Below are 23,892 nucleotides of genomic sequence, written 5' to 3' on the forward strand. Positions count from 1 at the left end.
GCACATTGTTGTCCTGGAAGAGTCTTCGAAGTATCACGAGATAGGTGGCTCCTCCCCTGGACTACAGTGCACATGGGCATCCTCTCCATCCTCAGATTTTTTTCCGCCATTGGGTGCGGATGTTAGTATCTTAACTCAAGTTAGGAAAATTTTCTACAAAGCCAAAAGGCTTTCGACAGCATCGGTATCGTTTCGTTCGGTACCGGTAACTTTGTTTCGAGAGGACATCGAGGAATCAGACGGTTTTCTTTCCACACTCGACCCGACCTTCGATCTACAATGGAAAGAAGCCCATTCAAGAGGTGTCCACTTTGCAATGCAAAATACCCGCACATAGATGTCCACCCGGTGTGCAACAAGTGCCTGTCCCCGGATCACAACGAAGCCAACTGTATGGCCTGTGCCCGGTTCAGGTCGAAGAAAACTCTTCGGATTCGACGCGCGGCTCGATTTGAGTCGAAATGGTCTGGGCCTGTTCCTGAAAACATCTTTGGGACCGAAGACGAAGAGGTAGTTGATCTCGAGGATCAGGAATACCGCTCCGATCCGGCTTCGGACCATGACTCCGAGTATGACGCCGAAGACGAAGAGGTGCAAGAAGAAGACGAAAACGTCGTCAAAGTGGTAGGAGACGACGCAGAGGCCCTTGGGGCCATAGATGATAGCTCAGGCGAGGAGCTAGGCCCAACCGGCTATACGGGGGCCGACGATGACTCACTCAATAAGGCTCAGGTCGAGGGATCGCCACTAGGCCTTACCCAAGATCCACAGTCTCGTTCTACAGCCCCGCATAAAGGCCCGGCTTCGAACATTAATAAAGAGCCATCGGTTCCAAAACCGCCATCGGTCGATCCAAAGATATCGAAACCGAAAGCATCAATGCCAAAGCCGAAACCGAAAGTGCAACTAACTCTGGTCGGCCTCAAACCCCTCGGAGCCGAAGAAACAGAAAATGGCCGCCGATGCCGAAAAGCTCAAAAAGGTCATCGAACCGACGGTTGGGGCACCAAAGACCAAGGTCAAGGCTGTCGAACCAACAAGGCCGACGCCGAAAGGAGTCGACACACACAAAAGACTCGAACCGAAAGACGGGATTGATCCTCAGTCAAGGCCTGCGGACAAGACGAAGACTGGCTCCAAGGACCCTGTCGAGCCGACGCAGTCGAGTCCATTCATAGCCAAGGAAGTGTCGGAGTCACTCCAACGCATCAAGGAAAAGGCTACAGCGGTCGGGCCAAAGAAGGCCCCAACACCAAAGCTGGTCGGAAACGTTCAGACCGCGTCGACACCAATCAAATTTGGGTTGCCACCCTCAGTGCGTCCGAAGATGTTCGAACCAAAAAGAGGTATTGGCGCCATTAAAAAAGTGTCGACGGAAATGGAGGCTGCAGAGGAGCCTGAAGAACAGGAGTCGAGGCAATTCATCGACTCGGAAACTGGTCGACTGTCCATATATAAAAGGAAAATAATACCAGAAACACCCATGGAATCATATAAGATTCCCTTGAAGAAGAAGAGGGTTTCAACAACCTCACCGGCTCTTGTGGACCCCCTCCATTCCTATGGACAAGAACCTCAGAATTTTTCACCCACATATTCAGATGTGGATGGAGGGGATGACGAACATGAAGATGACCCTTATCATGTGGACACTGATCCCGATGATCAAAACCAACCATGGGCAGACCCGGCTGACCCTAGGGATCCGCAGACTGCCCCGGACACTCATGTGTACAGTGTGAAAACATCCCCTACTGAGGACACTACTGCCTTTAACGCCCTTATTGAAAGAGCAGCCAGTAATCATGACGTCGAGCTACATGCTGACCCTGTGGAGGAAGACTTTCTGGTCGACACCTTTTCCACTTCAGAAAGAACAGTCAAGACCCTGCCCATGCTAAAAGGGGTCCTTAAGCATGCTGGTGACATTTTTAAGGACACCACTAGGGCCAGGGTGTTAAACCCAAGGATTGAAAAGAAATATAGACCGGCACCTGTGGACCCTTCTTATATAAGGGGACAGATGCCATTGGACTCATTAGTTGTTTCTAATGCACGTAAGAGAGCAAACTCCCAGACTACAGGTGATGCTCCTCCTCCTGACAAAGAGTCAAAAGTTCTGCAAATTCAGGAAAAAGGGTGGCTGCGCAGTCGGCTAATATCTGGCGCATTGCAAACACTCAGGCACTCTTAGCCAGATATGACAGGTCCCATTATGATACCCTTGAGACACTGTTGCAACACCTACCAGATCAGTACAAGGAGGGTGCAGAACTACTAATCCAGGAAGGGAAGCTTATAACCAATGCTTCCATCAAGTGCGCGCTAGACGCAGCTGACACTGCAGCCAGGGCCATCAACACTAGCGTTCTGTTAAGGAGACATGCCTGGTTGAGAATCTCTGGATTCAAACCAGAAATACAAACTTCTATCCTCAATCAGCCAGTTAACCCGGGCTACTTATTTGGACCTGAGGTTGACACCGCCCTTGAAAAAATTAAAAAAGACACAGAAACTGCAAAGTCTATGGAGGCTTTGCAGTCACAGCAGTTTCGGGGTGGCTCCTTTCGTCGCTCCAATACTAGGGGGCCCTTCAAGAGGCCAAACCACACAACAGACACAGTACAATAAAGGAAGTACACAATCCACCTACAATAAGAACAACCGGGTGGATATCGTGGAAACATCATCAAGGGCAGAGGCAACAACAGTTCCAGATCCTCTGCCGATAACAAACAGTGACGCCCTGTCACTGCCCCGACCATATAACACCTGTCGGGGGGAAGACTACAACAGTTCCTGCCAGTCTCGAAATCCATCACCACGAACAGGTGAGTGAGAGACATTGTCCAGTACGGGTATTGTCTGGAATTAACATCCACTCCACTCAACATCCCACCAAGACACCGTCCTATGTCCGCAGAGCACTTACACTTATTGGAGCAGGAGGTAGTCAGCATGCTGCAAAAAGGGGCCATAGAGCTTGTGCCTGTAGAAGACCAAGGCTCAGGGGTGTACTCTCTGTACTTTTTAATACCCAAAAAGGACAGGTCTCTCAGACCTATACTGGACCTCAGGCCTCTAAACAGTTACATTCTGTCAGAGCATTTTCATTTGCTCACCTTACAGCAGGTTCTGCCGTTACTCAGTCAGGGAGACTTCCTCGCAACACTGGATCTAAAAGATGCGTATTTCCATATACCCATACACCCATCACACAGACAGTATCTCAGGTTCACTATTCAAAATCAACATTATCAGTTCAAAGTCCTCCCTTTCGGAGTAACGACGGCACCCAGGGTGTTCACAAAGTGCCTAGCGACAGTAGCAGCACACCTAAGGAGACAGCACATACATGTCTACCCTTATCTGGACGACTGGCTTATTCAAGCAAAGACGGCCCAGCAGTGTGCCAGCCACATGTCCCACACCATTCATCTTCTTCACAGTCTGGGATTCTCGCTGAATTATCCAAAGTCACATCTTCAGCCCGCCCACGTGCGACAGTACCTAGGCGCGACAATAAACACTCTGGAAGCCAAAACTCAGCCAAATTCAGTGAGGATAAACAGCATGCAATTGCTGATACAGAAGTTCAGACCCCAACACTCACTTCCAGCAAGAGTGTTCATGCAGTTGATAGGCATGATGGCCTCCTGCATCTTCATGATCCCGCACGCGAGACTACATATGCGTCCGCTTCAGGAGTGCTTGGCACGTCAGTGCAATCAGGCTCAAGGACAGTTAAGAGACCTAGTGTTGGTGAGCGGTCGGGCATTCAACTCTCTGCATTGGTGGAACCCACAAAACCTTTGCAAGGGCCGACCGTTCCAAGAGCCTGTGCCACAGATTATACGGACGACGGACGCGTCTCTCCAGGGATGGGGAGCTCATGTACTCCACTACACAGTGCAGGGACTATGGACCGCACAGCAAAAGAAGATGCACATCAACCTTCTGGAACTGATGGCAATCTTCATGGCGATGAAAGCTTTCAAAGTACACTTGTGCAACAAGGTCGTGTTGATCCGGACGGACAACATGACTGCCATGTACTACATACAGAAGCAGGGAGGAACACACACTCCACAGTTGTCTCATCTGGCTCAGAGCATGTGGAAGTGGGCCATTCAAAGGAACATCTTCCTCATGGCGGAACACCTCCCGGGCAAGGACAACCAGATGGCTGATCTGCTCAGCAGACACAGCCACCAGATGCACGAGTGGGAGATACATCCATCAGTACTCCAACCGTACTTCCAGCAGTGGGGTCATCCATAGATAGACCTGTTCGCCACAAGGGAAAACGCAAAATGCCAAAGCTTCGCCAGCAGGTTCCCACATCCACAGTCGCAGGGCAATGCGATATGGATGAACTGGTCAGGCAAATTTGCGTAAGCTTTTCCCCCAGCACCTCTAATACCGCTGGTGGCACGCAAACTGAGGCAACACTCGATGACACTCATCCTCGTTGCTCCAATGTGGGCACGCCAGCCATGGTACACCACATTTCTAGAACTATCCGTGGTACTGCATCAAAGGCTGCCCCTCACACCCAGGCTTTTGAAGCAGAGCCATGGCGACATTCAGCATCCAGATCCGCAACAGCTCAACCTGGCGATCTGGCTCCTGAAGTCTTAGAATTTGGCTACCTCAACTTGCCGCCAGAATGTATGAATATCATCAAGGAGGCAAGACGGCCCACAACCAGAGCATGCTATGCGGCTAAATGGAAAAGGTTTGTCATATATTGTAACAACAATGACATTAACCCACTGGATGCATCTATTCAAAACATTATCTGTTATTTGCTGCACTTATACAGGTGTAATCTGGCGTACAGTTCCATTCGTATACATTTATCCGCAATAGCAGCTTATCTTCAAAACAGGCAGCACCTCTCACTATTCAGAGTGCCTGCCATTAAGGCTTTTCTGGAAGGACTCAAAGGAGTGATCCCTCCCAGACACCCGCCTTCACCAGTCTGGAACCTCAATGTGGTCCTCAACAGACTGATGGGACCACCTTTTGAACCTCTACACTCTTGTGAGATTCAGTTTCTAACCTGGAAAGTGGCTTTCCTAGTAGCCATTACCCTACTACGAAGAGTTAGTGAACTCCAGGCCCTAACCATTCAAGAGCCGTTCATACAAGTCCACGCAAATAGGGTTGTACTACGCACCAACCCTACATTCATGCCTAAGGTCATTTCTCAGTTCCACATGAACCAGACCATAGAACTGCCAGTTTTCTTTCCTAATCCAGAAAATGTCGCAGAGAGATCCCTACACACATTAGATGTCAAAAGGGCTCTTATGTACTATATAGACAGAACAAAGGACTTCAGAAAAACAAAACAGCTTTTTGTTGCATTTTCCCCACAACACAAAGGCAACCCCATTTCCAAAGCAGGGATAGCCAGGTGGATCGTTAAGTGTATCCAAATTTGCTATGCTAAGGCTAAACGCATACTAACCATTCCACCGAGAGCACAATCCACACGTAAATTAGGAGCGTCCATGGCTTTCCTAGGGAATATTCCTTTAGAAGAGATATGTAAGGCAGCCACATGGTCCACCACACATACATTTACGAAACACTACTGCGTAGATGTGCATTCTAAACAGCAGGCAAAACTCTTTTTCAGACTGCTGCAGCTGGCACGGGCAGCCGCCGCTAACTGGAGGGACTGCTATATAATCTATGCACAGATATGAATTCAGCAGCCCACATACCTCGAACCGAATATGCTACTTACCAGTATGCATCTGTTCTTGGCATGTAGGGCTGCTGACATTCATATCGCCCACCCTCCTCCCCGGCACCTGTAGAAGCTGTAGCATTCAGAATTACTATGTAGCATGGACATCACTCACTGTATTACACTCCATCTCTGCCACAATGGCGAAAAACAATCAGAGGATGCCCATGCGCACTGTAGTCCAGGGGAGGAGCCACCTATCTCGTGATACAACGAAGACTCTTCCAGGACAACAATGTGCAATCATCCGGACCCAACACTAGGCGGCGATCTATGCAGAGATATGAATGTCAGCAGCCCTACATGCCAAGGACAGATGCATACTGGTAAGTAGCATATTTGTTACCTTCCCCTAAAAATCAAAAGAAGCCTAAAACTTGAGGAAAATTTGAGATTTCATACAAATCCCCCCTTTCATTGCCAAAACAGAAAACTGCATCAATAGCTGCAGATATTGTAAGCAGAGACATCTGTAATCATGAAGAAAGAAGCCATAATCCACAATCATAGCAAGATATGAGCGTATTTTGTTGTTTGGTTCTAATAACGAAACATTCACAAGGAAGACCAATAATAAGAGTTTGGGGGATTGAAAAAATATCTAAAAAAGCAAAAAAGATGCATGATTACACTATAAGAACTCCTTCAGCTTCTACAAGAGGAAGAATATCAATCCGTCTTGGACCTACTGGAAGCATACTGCCATATCCCTGTACATCCCTAACAGAGAAGATAACTCAGGTTCGAGGTGGCAGGTGGCCAAGATCAATTCAAGCCTCAAATCACCACCAAGAATTTCAATAAAGTGCATGGCTCCAGTTGTAGCACAGCTGAGGAAGCAGGGACATCGGGTATTTTCCTACCTTTAATTCTGGTTAGTCACAGGAAGATCTCTAAAAACAAAAAGGAACTCTATGAAGTCTACTCTACAATCCTTCAAAGAATTCGGTCTACAGCCCAACAAGACCAAGTCTATATTGGTGCCATGCAGAAAAATATAATTTTTAGGAGCAATCTTGGGTACAAAGATCTGCAAAGCTTTCCCATCGGAAGAGAGAATAACTCTCATAACCGAGCTCACATACTGATTGTTAAAAGAAGACAAAATCCCTGTCAGAGCATACAAGTCTCTTTAAGGAATTAGGTCATACTGCATTCATTTAATCCCAAGCTGCAGCCTACATATGAATCCATTCAAGGAAGAACAGACACAGGGTTCGTTTGAAGATCTTATCTAGCTGACTTCAATGGTAAAAGAAGCACTACCATGTTGGTGTAAACACAGGAACCTCTCAGTAGGACTGAGTTTACTCTTAGTGTTCTGATAAAGTCACAATAACAGCTGCATCTCTAGCCAGTTATGGAGCACACCCTGAAGTTATAGCAGTGAGCAGTTTATGATCATAGGATCACAGAACAAAACCCATCCCACATGAGTATTCTGGAACTAAGAGCCATCTGCAATCTTTCCTCCCCAGAATACAGGGAAGCCCTGTATTGATAGACATAGACGATACAAGTTTCTTGAACTACCTTAAAAAACAAGGTGGAACCCAATCTCTTCCCTTTTCACATGAGGCCTCAGGAATATGGGATTGAGCTATACAGAAAAACAATCAAATTATAGCCTTAACGTGTTCCAGTACCAGACAACTCGAGGGTGGACACATCAAGCAGAACATGTCCCTTTTGCAGAGTCTACTAGACATTGTCAGACACTAGATTAGACACTCATTTTAGACCAGCCTTCTTTGAACAGTCAGTTTGATTCAAATTATCATGTTCCTATCACTAGGAGTTCATTTCACAGCAGGTAGCCACATTTCTGGACGTATGAACTTCCTATTCCATTATGCTTTTGGTACGTCATTTGTAATTCTAGTTCTCTTTGAAAGAATCTTAATTGAGGTACCCACCCACATCACGTGTCATTAGTATTATGATGTTCTCCATTGTGGTGGATTTCAGAATCCTGTGGTTTAGGAGAAAAAATCACCTGAAATCCTAACTGTCAGTGTAGGGTATAATGTGATGGTGGGGGTGTTTAATACATTATGGGTAGAATGGAACAATCACAGCTTCAGAAAGCTGCTGACTGTTAAGCCTCATTTACTGTAATTTCGGTTGAGTTTTCCTTTTAGAAACGCATCAGTTTTTTGCAGAATCACTAGTCTGAGTCGAGTTTGAGCTTTATTGTGAATTGAATTAGACTATTTTTAGCAGAATACAAAACGAATTTTGCTGCATGAATCGTCTCTTGATTCACATCCTGTTCATGATTCCGCCTTCTAGTGCCTGTTTCTGGAACATGTATGTAAAGGTAAAAGTCAAGATGACTCCCTATGATGTCAGCAGTATGCCCACACTGCCCGATATGTGTTTGCCATCTTCAGATTTGTGGTTCCCCAAATGGTTCAGAAACGGAAAGGGAATAATCCAGTACCCGTTTAAAAGAAGTCTTGGTCTACACTTGAAGTTTAAGCTAAAGAAAAAAGGTTCAACGTCAAAAAGAGGAAAAGTCTCGAGGCTAAAGTAAATACAAATAGAAGAAAGTTTAATGACATACTGATTTTTTTTATAAAATGCCTCCTAAATAAGGGAATACAAGAACAAGTGAGGAGTCAGAATGTGAGGCAGATGAGTACGTACACCCTGAATCACCAGAGGTACAGGGAGAGTATAGAGAGGAATGTGCACACACTCTGATGATGACATGGAGATACCAATTCAAGCCGATACAGACAGAGAAGATGACATATAGCAGTGAATTTGGACTATTTGCCTCTAAAAGCGACGCTTATCAGTTCAGTTCAGTTCAGTTCAGTTCAAATAAGCTTTATTCGGCGTTTGGCCATAAAAGCAACACAGTAAAATACATACAGGTAAAATAACTCAACATAACATTGCCTGGATAAAAGAAAAATGAGATAAGACCCTACTAAAAATAGTTTGGCATGTAAGCAGTTAAAAAAAAAAATAATAAAAACCCCAATACACAGAATCCCCCTTTTTCACCCGCTGTTATTGTGAATCGGTGCTCGAGGACCAGGATAAAAGTCATGGAGGTCCCAGATACGAATGGAGCCATCACCAAGTTTTGGCTGGATAGAACGCAAGTAGGGGGCAGTATTCTTGTCCTTAAACCTAACCAGAATCAAGTCCCCCGGAACATTTTTGGGCAGATGACCAAGCCACCCCACCCTTCTGACGCTCTGTATCCCACCGTCTAGCAGGGAAGGTAATGGTCTATTGTTTTGGAGCCAATAAATGGCTTTGTTCAAAAGGTCCCGGTGCAATTCACGTTTTCCTGGTCGGAGAGCAGGTACTCCAGAGAGAATGGTGATATATGGGGCAGCTACGGGGGGTAAATCGATGCAGTGTCTTCTATCTAGTGTGATCACAGGAGCTCTTTGTGGGACATGCTCGTGAATACGGGTGATATTGTGATCACTTAGAGTCGGTGGTGTAACAGGGGAATCACATGTTTGTAAAATCCTGGGAGCATTGTCTGTAGGCCTTTTGTGGGTATTAGTGGGGGAAGAGCGTATGGGAGTAACAGTGATTCTAGTCGGTGGGTATGACTGAGATACCGTTTGTTCAATCCTGCACAGTCTATCTCCCAAATCATGTATTTTAGCAACCAGTGGAGAGAGAGCAGTAACAAGCAGTCGCTCGATTTGGGCCAGAAGAGACGATTGTAGGGGGGATCGAAGCTCAGGCTTGACCACAGGTGATGAGGCTGTACTGGGTCCGGGTACTGTGGGGCTGCAATTAGTAAGTGGAGGGAGGGTGGTAGCGGGGGAAGCCTGGGGGGAGCAGGTAGTTTGAGCAGTGTCTCGAGACACTATGGGGGGGGATAGAGCATCCGGGATGTAGTGTGTGCCACAGAGGGCATTCAGCTCTTCCCAGATGGACATTGAAGTTGAGTGACTGTGTACAGTTATCCTGGTGATAGCTATCGGCAGTTCAAGGCAATAGGGATGGAAGAAGAGGAGCTTGACTGTACCTGGTCCAAAGCTGGAGCCAGGAGCGGTGGCCCGTCCCGTCCTCCTCGTGCCTCTGAGGGCCACAGAGGGCCCGCCCTTTGCCCGGGCTTAGCCCCGGGCGCCGACCCGCGCGCGATCCCGCGACGCGGGGGCTCGCGCTGTCCTTAAGCGCACCTCCGGGGGCGGGGCAGGATGCTGAATGCGCGCCTTCCTGGGCGCTAGTGTTGCTGGGATATGTAGTTCCCGATCTGCCGCCTCTCCGCGGTGATCGGGATCCGAGCGTCAACAGGGTCCGGTGTCAGGGCAAAGCAGCACTCGACTGCAGGCGTCCGCAGCCCCCCAAAAGAAAGCGACCTCCCAGGTCAGTGGCTGGCTCGAGTCCCCCGCTCCCCCGGGGCTCGCGCTGTCCTTAAGCGCACCTCCGGGGGCGGGGCAGGATGCTGGATGCGCGCCTTCCTGGGCGCTAGTGTTGCTGGGATATGTAGTTCCCGATCTGCCGCCTCTCCGCGGTGATCGGGATCCGAGCGTCAACAGGGTCCGGTGTCAGGGCAAAGCAGCACTCGACTGCAGGCGTCCGCAGCCCCCCAAAAGAAAGCGACCTCCCAGGTCAGTGGCTGGCTCGAGTCCCCCGCTCCCCCGGGGCTCGCGCTGTCCTTAAGCGCACCTCCGGGGGCGGGGCAGGATGCTGGATGCGCGCCTTCCTGGGCGCTAGTGTTGCTGGGATATGTAGTTCCCGATCTGCCGCCTCTCCGCGGTGATCGGGATCCGAGCGTCAACAGGGTCCGGTGTCAGGGCAAAGCAGCACTCGACTGCAGGCGTCCGCAGCCCCCCAAAAGAAAGCGACCTCCCAGGTCAGTGGCTGGCTCGAGTCCCCCGCTCCCCCGGGGCTCGCGCTGTCCTTAAGCGCACCTCCGGGGGCGGGGCAGGATGCTGGATGCGCGCCTTCCTGGGCGCTAGTGTTGCTGGGATATGTAGTTCCCGATCTGCCGCCTCTCCGCGGTGATCGGGATCCGAGCGTCAACAGGGTCCGGTGTCAGGGCAAAGCAGCACTCGACTGCAGGCGTCCGCAGCCCCCCAAAAGAAAGCGACCTCCCAGGTCAGTGGCTGGCTCGAGTCCCTTATCGTGCAGAGCTATTACCACCAGGTGACCTATACATTTACCATTGTGATTAGGGGTGCAGCCGATACATATTTAGTATGGATAGAAGATGAGAAAGAAATAACCTGTTTCAATGATATATATGAAACCCCATCCTATGAAAAAAACTATACTTACCAAACCTATCTAGTGTTACACAGCATTGATAGGAAGCATTCAAAGAACCGGTCTCTTCTAAGGCAGTGACTCTTAAGAGTGGAAAAAATGTAATCCTTTGCCAAGTGACCTATGTATCTCAAGGTAACATACCTGCAGATTGACTTATTGTGTTAATTGCTATAAAAAGGCTAAATACACCAGCATCAACACATACACCCCCCTCCTGATCAGGGCAGAAAAAGATAAGAAGCTGTAGGGAGGAAGATGGAGAAACCAGCAGCTACACAGCAGAGGATTACTAACTCTAATACATTTCTCAGCAGATACGGGCACCAGCAGTGGGACAAGATTGCAGAGCTTAAATGAACATCTCCAAGTTTAATAAAAACCTGCAATATGGCCAGCAGACAAATGCGTACAGGTACAACTCTCTGGAGACGCATGTGGTTAGAAATATCCGGTTTCAAATTTGAAGATCAGGTCAACATTATTAACAGACCTTCTACTGGTGGAAACCTCTTTTAAGGTGTTTTGGATGATTCACTAGAAAAAAATGAATAAGGCTAATTGGATTGGATTGCTACTTTTATGTAGTGTTTACTACCGCTATGTGGAAATGACACCACCAAAGCAATGGTAGCCTTACTGATTAAAAATCATTTTTTTAGAAGAGATGTACAGTGTTAAACAAAAGAAGCCAGGCACAATCGCCTGTTAACCAATAGTGCTTTCAAAGTACACCTTCAGAAAGCCAGCAGTCTTGCTCTGTGGCAACACAGTGGCCACACTTTTCACTGCAGAGGTAAAGGAAAGACCAAAGCCCAGGATAATAGATTACTATATCCAGAACTCCTCCAGTAACAACACTTCAGTCTGGGGAATAAGTAATGTTCTGCAGGAATGGTAGACGAATGTGTACTAAATATAATAAAACATGATTACTACATTAATTTGGTAGGGAAATCTTCAAAAATTCCACCAAAGAGACAGACGCATTCAAGAGATCACAAGGACATTCTCCTACATAAAATGACATATGAAGCATCAAAAAGGACTACATTTTATTAAAGTGTTGCTCTTTCGGATAAAGTCAGCAGTGTGTATATTAACAAAAGTGTTAAAAATAAAACAACATGTTGTGAAGCCAACTAACCTAATGTATTATATATTATTATATTATCATTAGAAGGTATTGTATTATAATAGTATTTGCTTTTAATATTTGTAGTATAGTTTGCCATTGTGAAATGTATTTTAAAAATGTTTGATTAGTCATTTTTAGGTCTCGCGCCTGCGATGCATATGGCGAAGCCATATGCCATCGCGCAGGCGCGATACTATTGTTGCCGGGTCTGCTTCCCAGGAGACAGGAGATGTCACGCGCACGCTCTGGAAAGTGATCGGCGCCGGCCGCGCGCGCGCGTTTCCCAATCTCCTGTCTCTCTGGGAAGCACACAAGCAAGCCCAGCAAGCCCCGCTAAGGCACCACGAGTGAACGCAGTAAGAGTTGTGCAGCCCGCATTACTATGCGCCCCCTCTTCAGCGCCACTCTAAGGTAATTATTCTAGAGGCCTCCGAAAGTTGTGGCGGGAAGCGCCGTGGCAGCCAGCTGAAGCGCGAGCCGCCTCAGGAGGGGGTCTGCGCGCGGCCGCCTCAGGAGGGGGTCTGCGCGCGGCCTCGTTACACTCCCCTTCACTTGTGTGCCCTGAAAGGGAAGCGAGGTGGCTAAGACACCCCTGTTGTCCACCCCCCTCCAAACAACCCTTAATCTATCCGTTGAGGCTTCCAAGTTTGTAGCCCCGATTTCACTATGTGATATTTTTCCCCCAAATGATTTCAGGTGAATCACAATTGGGTAGTGATCACTGTATACGTTACACACTACCTCAGCTTTTAGTAAGACATCGGCAAGGGAGGGCGAGACAAATATATAATCGATTGTTGTTGCGCTCCCATGACCGATGTAAGTGGGGACCGGGGCAGTGCTTGTACCAATACCGGCAAACTCCATCGAGTTTACGAGTTCTCTGGTTGCAAGGAGATCAGATAGTTCTACACCTCTCTTACAGGGGGGATTTCTTAAATGGATATGTGCGTTGAAATCCCCACCTAAACAAATGCCATCAAACTTCCCATATTTCCGTCCCTCCACTATTTCATCGATAAAATTAAACAAGTTTAAAAAGTTACAATTAGGGTGGGATGTAAAATCATTGTTGTAGAAATTAATCAAACAAAGTTTAACCCTTCCTGTGTATATCAGTGCCATGAAACTTGGGTTATTAGTTCGTATTACTTCGGTTTTTACCTCTGCAGTTATTTTTACCCAGATCGATAATCCCCCGCTAGGACGACCTGAAGGAGGGGCCGGTACAATCCTATTTTAACAACTATACCCTTCAAGTAACAAATGGGTTGTACACCAAGTTTCTTGAAACATTAGCACATCATAGTGGTTAACCCAATCTTTCCAGGCTTTGATTTCCATTTTTGCCTTTAGCCCTGCAATGTTCCAGCTTATGATGGACAAGTCCTCGGCAGGCAGTGGACAAGCATTCTGGACAGACACCCGGGCAATTGCTGTTGGGTTGGCCAATGGAACGCATTGTACATTTGAAGGCAGGGGACAGTTGGATGGTATCAAAGGCACCTCAGACTCTACTCTCTGCAAAATTTCAACATCGGGCACCGCTGCAGCTGGGTCTTCCTGGGTGGCTGGCAGTCAGTCCAAAGTGCCCTGGTCAGAAAGTGCCGAGAATCTATTCTGTAACGGAAACAAGGGGGGTGGTTGCAACATTCTGTGTGGGGGTCTTTAAAAGTAACTCAGAGGTAAGGGTGTCACCACAGTGGTTGGTCCGTGCCGGGTATAATTCCGGTTAAATAGGAATTTTACTGTACCGGGGTTCCTAAAGTTGATTGTAATACAATCTCCGTTGATGTTTTTGTATAGAGGTCCAACCCAGGTCACCCGGCGTGTGGAAAGAATTTCTTTGGATATGTCATACCCGACCCCCTTATGTTTAGTTAACCAATCAATGCATTTGTTATGTAACTGGACCCAGGATTCTCCTTGACCCTCCCTAAGCGGTGGTATACCAGCCAAAACCAACACGTATGGGCAAGCCTCAGGAGGTAGATGTAGAGCAGGACCTTGATGTTTTATTGGCCTGTTATCCTCCGGTTGTCCCCTATGCTGGCCAGGGTTGGATGATACCTTTTGCTTAGCTATACCTCTAGGAGGATCACTCTTCTGAGTATTATTAGTGGGTTTTGTGGTGCTGGGTAGACCGGAAGGTGGAAGAGGAGTTGATGGCAGAGTAGAGGCAGAGAGGTTTTGCCTTTTGTTTAATTCCACTGGTGGTAAGGTAGATGTAGAGGTGGTACTAGCGTTTGGTGCCCCTTTGGCCCCTTTAGTTATAGCTGGATTGCAGTTTATGGTTGGGCCTTCACTAGATAGGGTGCTAGTAATAGTCTCCAAATCTTTTAACAGGCGTTCACCTCTAATTTGGTCTAGACAAATCATACCTTTCCTCTTTGCTTCATCGTTTTTCACGAGGGTTTCCAGTCTATAGAGTCTCTTAAAAATTATATTAAATTGTTTGATCATTTGACCTTCCAATTGTTTAAAAATTGTATCGGCAATGGTCTCTATGAGATTTCCCTTTGGTTTAGATTGGAGGGTACTTTCATTAGGGAAGTCAGTCTGTGTACAGATAGAATTAGTATCCTCATTTGGTATAACAGTACCACACAATTCCCCTGAGTCAGAGCATACTATTTGGGCCCCTGCTTGTTGTTTCTTCCCCCTAGTCCACATACTCTGTGGGGTAGGCTGGTCATTACTCCTAGTGGGCTGCTTTCTCTTGTTTATTGTTGTCTTAGCTGGACCCCTTTTGCGTTTTGCTCCAGTAGTCTCGGTATTCATAGTTGTGGGTGGTGGCGCTGGTTGCGACACAGGATCCAGATCAGTATCAATAGCTATCTCATGGGTGTTACCCTCCTGTGGTGAATCAGATAAACTGACCGGAGGAGTAGATCTCACCACAATGACTTCTGGGAGGATAGGCATAGTATGTTCTGGACTGACTATGATGGTAGGTTGGCTGATGTTGAGGGAACCCAATGACAACCTCCTCTCAGTCTCTGCGATCTCATTAAAGGCATTATCCAATAGGCTCTCAAACGAAAGGTGGAAAGATGCAGATGCAGTAGCCTGCGAGTCTGTGCTAGCAGGGGTAATGGTTGTGGTACGTTTAACCATGATGAGAACGACAAGCTCACCTTTGGATGAGAGTTAGATGGGTGGCCCGTCCGACCACTGTTGACCTCTGAGGGCCTCAGAGGGCCTGCCCTTTGCCCGGGCTTCGCCCGGCGCCCACCCGCGTCCCGCGACGCGGGAAGTGAAGCCCCTTTTTGAGCGTGTGTATGTGTTGGAGATGGTGTGTGAGAGTGAGTTGGAGTGCTGTGTTGTTTTTGTGGTGTAACATTGTTGTGAAGTACACCTGGGGAAGCAAAGTTGTGACGTGTGGCATTTTGCTTATATTTTTTGTGTGTGTTTAAGGCGGAAGGTGTATGAGTCAGGGGAGGTGGTGCAGCATGTGGGTCATGTAGTAATGTTCTAAATTGTACAATGGATGAGAGGCGGGTAGAAGAGAGGTGCTGTATTGCTGTATCTGTGTTAGGTGTGATGGAAGAGTGAAAGCTTGGCATTGGAGGCTGTTCCTTTGTGTGGTTTGAAAGGTGGGTATATGTTTGTATTTTGTGATGGTAAGTATTATGAGGTGTTGCGCTTTGAAGATCTTGTGCTGGTGTGTGTGATATGTTTTGCTTTTGAGGAGTAGTGAAAAAGAGTGCTGATGTATATGTTTCATGCAATGGATTTGGTTGTGTAGAATTGTTTGTGAGAGGAGGATGTGACATAGAGGGGGTGGTGATGTGTTTGAGTAGAGTGTATGTTGTGTGTAGGACGGAATGAAGTGTTTTTCTGACTGGTTTGTTGCAAGAGTTACAAAGTGTGGTGGTGTGCAGTGTGTGTGTTGTGTGTTAGTGTTATTATGGTAGAAGCGAGAGGAGGGTGTTTGTTGGACAACTGATGGGAGGATGATTATACGTTTGTTAGTGATAAATGGTGGTCTGTTAGGTGTAATTACAGCAGGGAGAGTGTCTGAATGGGATGTAGTTATGTATGGTGTTGATTGGGGTTGTGTTAGTGATGAGTGTATTGGTTAGTGGTATAGGATATAGTTGTGTACTATTTGAAGGTGATGGTGGATGTGTGTGGTAGTTGGGATAGGAGGGTGTGTAGATGTAGTTTGGTTGGGTTTGTAGTGCAGGCTGATACATTAATCTGTGCATACTGTTGTGCGTGGTGTACATTTGGTGTAAGTGTGTTGCTCTCTTTGTGAATGTGGATGGTGTGTGCTGGGTATTGCTAAGTGAGAAAAAGGGCAGCATTTCTTGCCCTGGTCCCGACCAGTCTCGAACAGGCTCCAACAGGAAACTGCCCTTGTCCTGTCTGCCCTTGTCCTCGACGCCCGGGCTGAGACGCCCTAAGCCTGCCCTTTTTTTATAGCCCTAGTAATCAGGTGACCCCTTCAGCCAATGAGAACCCTAGCCCTAACACTATCCAATCACAACACTAGCCCTAAAATATACAACCAATAGGAGACCAGGACCCTACAGCCAATCTTAGCCCTAGTCCAAGCACCCAATCACTTCGAAATCCCTGATCTCTACGTCCAATAAAGGCCCTAGCCCTACCAGTAGTCCCAAAACAAGTCCATGCAACCAATGGCACAGGTAGCTCTAGTCCCTCCTTCCAATAGAAAGCCTAACCCTACTCTGTCCCACACCTAGTCCAGCAACCAATCACACCAGAAGCCCTAATTGCTACTTCCAATTAAAGGTCTAACCCTAGCCCTAGTCCCACCCTACTCCCAACAACCAATAACATAGGAAGCTCTGTTCCCTACTTCCAATAGAAATCCTAGCCTAGGAAGCTCTAGTCCCTTCTTCCAATAGAAATCCTAGCCCTAATCCCAACCCTACAATGATTGAATCACAGACCCAGAAAGTAATCAGAACCCTCAAATAACCAACCAATGAGGACATTAACCCTAATCCAATAGAAACACCAGATACAACCACCAATCAGTGTAGACATGTACCAACCACTAGCAGACCATATAAGATCCCAGCGACCTCTGACAAGGTTTGCTGGCCAGGGAGTTGGAAGCTGCTTCTCCTGTTCAGAATCTCCTAGGAGACAGACAGGCGCAATCCACACTTTGGAATATATATATATATATATATATACACACACACACACACATTCTCTCCATGGCAGGGAACTACGTCCCGGATGGCTGCTAGCAACTTTTGTCTTTGCTGCTGGCAGCAAATCAGAGAGCTCGCTCCCACAGGATTCTGGCTATAGTGGGAGCGAATTGGCTGAAAGGCAAAAAGCTTCCAGGGCCAGCCGAAACGTTCCGTTTTTAATTTGGTGCTCCCGGAAGAGTATCTCAAGCCTCACACTGATCCAACCATCCAGATATACAAATACTGTAGACCCTTAATTTAAAAAATAATAATAATAGACAGAACGGATTTAAATCACAAATAAGCATACTCGACGTATAGAGATCTATAGAAAAAATAATTATTCAGCCCCTCGCTGAGGGGCACAGAGCCGTTGACCCGGAAGCACTCTTACTGCTTCCGGGTCAACGGTGGGGGCCTGCACCAATCGGTGGTGGGGCGCCGCCCAGCCACGTCATCAGGACGCGGCAAGACAGAGGCGGGGACACGCCCCACCACCGAGGATACGTAGGAGGGGGGAAGCCGGCCCACCATACGTGCGTGGGGGCCGAGGGCCCCCCCCCCTTTCCTATCTAGCTTCCTGCCAAACATGGTGTAATTCCCTTCAGCAGTATTGTTGTGACCTTCGCAAACAAAATGCATGGGGACTTTGTTTTGGGACCCTTCTTTTCTCTCAGCTCCCACTTGACGGATAACCCCGAAACTTTCCATGCACAAATTAGTAAATAAGTAGTGCTTTTTTGTAGAGATGTATTTGTATATGTATTTATATACTTGTGTGTGTATATCTACATATCAGAGGGCACACCCCTTTTGTCTGAATATTGTCAGCAAGCCCGCTTGCTTTCTCTCGGAAACTGGATTCTTAACAAGTTCCTGCCAACTTGCACATCCTAACTTTAACCAAGCTTCCCTGTGCAAAACACACCTTTCAGTCTTACCACTTGCTAGGCTGTTATGTAGGAATTATTTATATATGACAATAGGACCAGCTCCTTCTAGGGGAATTCAGAGCTGCTCTGAAAACAATCTTCTGTTATCAGAAAGCAAAAAGTGTAATTGTTTCATATGGTACATTGAAAGTCTTTTATGTAGTTGTATATCTGTGTGTGTGTAGGTAGATGAAACTGGTACATGTGTATTTCCTTCTTCACCACTCTCAACAACGTTTGGCCTGTTCAAACTACCATGTCAGTCTAACGTCCTGTTTACTCTAAAACAAAAAAGTATCTTCTACAATATAGCCAAACTTAACCATTTAAATTAGGTAGCACACAAGTCTCAATCCAAGCTAGCTATGTTCTGTTTTGACAGCTTTTTCCTAACTTGCTGACTGAAAGTGTAATATTTTATTTTTACTTCTGTTTTCTGTATTTCAGGTGATTCTAGACTTTTAGAAGTGGATTTGCTGGGGAACAGCAGGCTGCCCTGTAAAGAACTTCTTCCAAAAGAAGTGCCTACAACACTACCTAAAACTTGTAAGCGCCAATGCAAGCAAAACTGTTGTCTCAGTGATGATTCAAAAGACATTTTGCGATGCAAGAAGATAAAGTTGAGTATATGTGAGGCCACAACGTGTTGCACAGAAGGTGATGCACCAAGTGATTGCTGTCACGATGAACTGAAACATAAAGAAGCTACACCTCAGGAGGCCCTTCCCTTGACAGACTCTGCAACATCATGTTCTACTGATATAAAGGTGGCCACACCAATTCAGGCCTTAATGGCAAAGAATTCTGGGAACAAAGTGACATTAACAAATCAGCTGCTTCCCGAAGGAGTTGGAAGCAGCATAAATGTCTCTGAAATGTCAACAGTGTCGTCTGCTGAGGCAACCCCAACAAATTCCACGGTTTTGCACCATAACAGTCCTACAAATCCACTGCAAGTGGTTTACAAAATGCCAGGAGGGCAGTGTGTCCCAGTTGCTTTGCAGAACAGCACAGTTAAGATTCAAGTACAATCTATGCTTGATTCTACAACAGGAGAAAAACTCATTCAGCAAGTTCTTATTTTGCCTAAAAACTTCTTTCTACATCACAAGGAAGGTGCAACCGCTGTAAAAGAAAGTCTGCCTTCGCAGTTAAAATCAACAGAGCAACCCCTTGCTCCTTTCACCAGAGCAACAAATATAAATCCTTCCTTTGCTGCTCCCCTTCGTGGAAATGCTCCTTCACCACTATCTACTGAGATAAGTAAAAGTGTAACCAAAATGCTCCACTCTGTTCCATCACCTTCTTTGCAAACAGTTGCTTCTCTAGCAGACCAGGGAAGCAAAAGTGAAACGCATAAAGTTGGAGCTCCTATTACAGCATTCTCCATGACATCCGGTTTATCCACCGTTTCCACTGTTAAGCCTTTGATGTCTGAAGCAAAACAGAATGACGATACAAGTAATTTTATTGTATCACATGAATCATTACAGCAGATGAAGGATTTACCAGAAATTAAACAAGAGCTTAAAACTGTTTGCATACGTGATTCACAGTCTATCCTTGTCCGCACAAGAGGTGGTAACACCGGGGTTGTTAAAGTACAGGCAAACCCAGAAAGCTTTTCAACTAACAGCCTTACTACAAGTTCAGTTTTTACCTACACACCTCAGAGTCAAGCTTTTTTGGCACCCAGAGCTACAACCTTACCATCCCCTACTTTGTCAGCCATTAAAGCTGTAACAACTGTCTCTACTATTTTACCATTTGCTCAGTCTACCATGTCTCAGTTTTCCTCTGCTCCACCTGTTTCAATTTCCATTCCCCAACTGATGGGGAAACATGTGAAGGTTACAGCAGGTCAGCCCAATGGTGGTAGGACGGGACACCTACTAGATAAGACAGTGCAATCATCTCCTTTTTTAACTACCAGGCCACTGTCCAGTTCTTGGCTACCACCTACTGCAAGCAGTTCTGTTGCTCCAGTAAGTGTTTCTGGAACTACTTTAAGCAGTGTGGGTTCAACCAGCGTGGGACAAAGTAGCAGTTCTTTGATTACCCAGGTGACACAGTTGCAGCCTGACATAAATCACAAGACTAACAAACTACCTACTATTCATGATGGTACAACATCCACAAATATAGATGTAGCAAATGGAGCTCCAGTTCCGAAACTTTTGTTTGTTGCTTCACCTGTTATTCCATCAGCTAATACTGCTACAGTTTCTTCTGCTGCCATGCCAACATCTTCTGTTCCTGCGCCACAGAAATTTGTTTTCATTAATACAGGCATTTCCAGTGGTTCCTCCGTTAGCAGTGTTGCCACAGACTCAAACACACAAGTCCTCCCACCTATTTTAGGGAACACCTTTCTTAAACCTGAACAACCTCATCTTGTACTAATACCATCCACTGTGGGAGCAACAGTTAAACTCAGTCCATCGCCCGCTGTTTCTCAAGTTAAAGAGGTGAAAATTGGATTGAACATTGGACAGACCATTATTAACAATAATGGAACTTCAAAGACTCTTCCAGCTGTTAACTTGATGCAGAATGCATCTTATAGAAGTACAGATGACAAACACAGAAAAGGTTTTGTTTTGCCAATGACAACTAGTAATTTAGTTCCACTCTGCCCTATGAGCCAAAATATTGTGGTTGGTAATGAGCGAGTTGACATTGGATTAAGCAGAAAAAGTCGTATTACTGGAACTACAGTAAATGTGTGCCTTGGATCTATTTCCTCTACAAAGAGTAATACTTCAGTTGCCACACCATCTGTTGGCCTGGCTAAACAAGGACTCAAGACTGCTTCAAAAACGTCTCTTGCAGGTGCTTGTCTTGGCACATCTAATGTTGGAAACACTGTAGCAATATCGACGGTAAAAACCAGCCACCTTGCATCATCTCTTATGATTTCCACGACACAATCTCCAATGGCTCATCAAAGCATCCCAACAACATTGTTCCCTGGTGTAGTTTCCTTACCTGCCTCAATGACTACCACACAAAAAGGGAATAATTTGGTCTCCTCATCTGTGCCATGCCTGCCTCTCACTAAAGGACAGCCAAAGACACTGCTACCTTTTCAGTCACCAGTAAATGCAGCACCTTTGATCACAAGTGCAAATGTTCAAACAGTTTTCCCCCCTGCTTCAACTAATACAGGCAAAGTATTTAGCTTTGCGCCTCTGCCTCCTGTTTCAAGTAAAGCAGCACCTTCTTGCAACTCTCTGCCAGGTGTGTCCACTGTCATGCAGACTGCCATAGCTTCACCCTTAACCAGCCAGGCAGGTCAGCTTGGAGAGACCTGCATTCAGCAGAAAATAGTCCTCAACACCAGCACACCTTTAGCACCTGGAACCCAAATTATGATTAATGGTATTCGGTTTATAGTTCCACCTCATGGCCTTGCTGCTGGCAGCCATGTTCTCCTTATATCCAGCAATGCAAAGCAAGCACCTCCTCTAGTTATCAATAACGCCCAAGGAGTGCAAACGCATCTTAATAATTCAGTCATTCCCAAAAGCCTACAAAGCAGTTTTTTAACGTGCCCCCCATCAAATCAGCCACTGAAAAGCTCTTCAAACTTTTTGAACTCTCTTGGTAGAGAAATTTCTCCACCAACTGTGGATAGTGCACAGCACCTGAACACAATTGCCAGAGATTCTGTTGTCCCTCCTGCAGTAGCAACTACTGTGCCTTCGATACCAATAACTCAGTCCGTTTTTGTGGCTAAATCCTCTTTTGTTCCTCCCACACATGGCAGCAGCAGTGTATTTCCAAGTAGCACTTCAGCTTTGCATTTAAATAAATCAATCGGTAAGCTATTGGTTAGCCCAGAAGGTGCAATACTAAATTCTTTAAGTACCTCGATTGCTAAATTAACTTCCCTTTCTCCAGCCAACTCTCATATTGCAGAGTGTCCGATCACAACTTCTCCTGCTATACATCCCTCCTCACAGTCTTCTTGCTCAGATACTCTGAACATTGATGCCTCCTGAGTATATATTTGACTGACAAAACTTTATCCAGTATTTTAATCTTTCGATTTGGAAGGAATTATTGCTCTTTTGGATAAAGCCTGCGCTCTTCACACAGTATTTCATACAAAGCCTGTTTCCTTGTGTACCTTTATGTTCATTAGAATGGATTTTTCGTTTTGGAGATGGGAGATGTTAAAAAGTGGTGAAAAGGCAGTTCAAGTTGCATTCAGCCATCGTTTTGAAATGTGCGTTTTATACAAATATCAGCATTGATCTACCTGTTGAAACACCAGTCAGACTGAGTTTATGGCATTGTAGTTTTTTGCACATTTGTCAACATGTTTCCTCTAACATTTGAACGTTGTAACATTATCTGGAATTTTATGCATCTTTCTACATTTGTAAAGTTGTTTCTTTGTAAAAAAAAAAGAAAAAAAAATCAAATCTATCTATATATTTATGCGTTAAAATGCAACATGTTGTAAAATTGTAAATATTCTCAAAGACCCAACAATCTGTACAAAGGATACTGTCTTATTTAAGTTTTGTTTACATAATGTATAGTTTTTAAAGTATTTTAGTTATTTTGACCAGTGTACTGTTTAGTCACAATGCAGATAAATCTGCATGTAATAAACCAGATCACTGTACTGCTTTAAATTGTTCTTTATTCAAAGTACAAACATCTGTCAAAGTCTAGACAAAAAATAGCTATTGAATATAATTAGTAAGAGCTCAACTGAGCCTGTTTAAAAGGTATAATCTTATTAACATTTTATACTGATACATCTTAGGTGTCTACCATTCCCAACCCGAGTGCCCTACTTGTGGCGCACTCAATGATAAACTGCTTCTAAAAGAAGTTAATGTACTTCTTTTCTCACCTTTCATGTGAAATCTTCTGTTTCCTTTTTTTAATCTTCCCAGTGTTGCAGGGATTCTGCACAAATACAGAACTATGAGCAGGAGCATGGGACCTTAATGTATAGGGATTGAGTCTTCCTACCACCTTAGTACCCACTAACCCAGGACCGACTAGCTATAGTATCTCGCCTGCTCTCCTACTCACTCACAGAGAAACAAATGATTAGACAGCCCAGAACACAACTCTTCCAGATCTCTCAGGAATCGCAGTAACAAGACACCCTTATGCTCACACTGTTGTACTTGTCCACAATAAGATCTGACAGAGACATGAAACTGTTTAAAATATGTATTTTAGCTAACCTGCCCTAACCTACAGTATACGTGCCACAACAAGTAAGACAAATATAGTCAGCATAGCAGCTAGCCCATATATCATGGAGGGAGATGTCATCATAAAAAGACAAGGGAGAAAAGACTATAGTGCCTAACCTCCCTCCCCTTGCTAAGAAGAAGTATTATTATATAATAAAAGATCTCTGGGCTTTGTCAGCAGACTTATTAAAAGAAGAATTTACTTCTGTGGTTGAACAGTTGCTTTCTCTCTACGTAAGACAAGCAACAAAAGAGTAATCCGAATTGGGTTTGGGGGTTCCTAAGTTGTAATGGTAATCCTCTCCTGAACACATTCACGAGAGAAAAACAGACTAACATCCAACTCGTTGCTGCTGGTGAGAAGGGAAAGAGACCCTTTTCTTTAAATAGCCCTCACTCACTCTAATAGTGA

The 23,892-nt window shown here is 45.7% G+C and overlaps 1 protein-coding gene across 1 annotated transcript in view; it reads left to right on the top strand.

The window, feature by feature from the left end:
• The window catches only part of BRD10 (bromodomain containing 10), a 481,106-nt gene extending 458,215 nt beyond the window's left edge, over positions 1 to 22,891 (top strand). Inside the window, exon 8 of the mRNA XM_086961417.1 lies at positions 18,703 to 22,891. Within this exon, the coding sequence (XP_086817543.1) occupies positions 18,703 to 22,259 (3,557 nt within the window). The 3' untranslated portion in view covers positions 22,260 to 22,891. The remainder of the gene's footprint in view (positions 1 to 18,702) is intronic.
• The last annotated feature ends 1,001 nt before the right edge of the window (positions 22,892 to 23,892 follow it).

Source organism: Lissotriton vulgaris, chromosome 3_1 (genome assembly GCF_964263255.1).
Source record: "Lissotriton vulgaris chromosome 3_1, aLisVul1.2, whole genome shotgun sequence".
Taxonomy (NCBI): Eukaryota; Metazoa; Chordata; class Amphibia; order Caudata; family Salamandridae; genus Lissotriton; species Lissotriton vulgaris.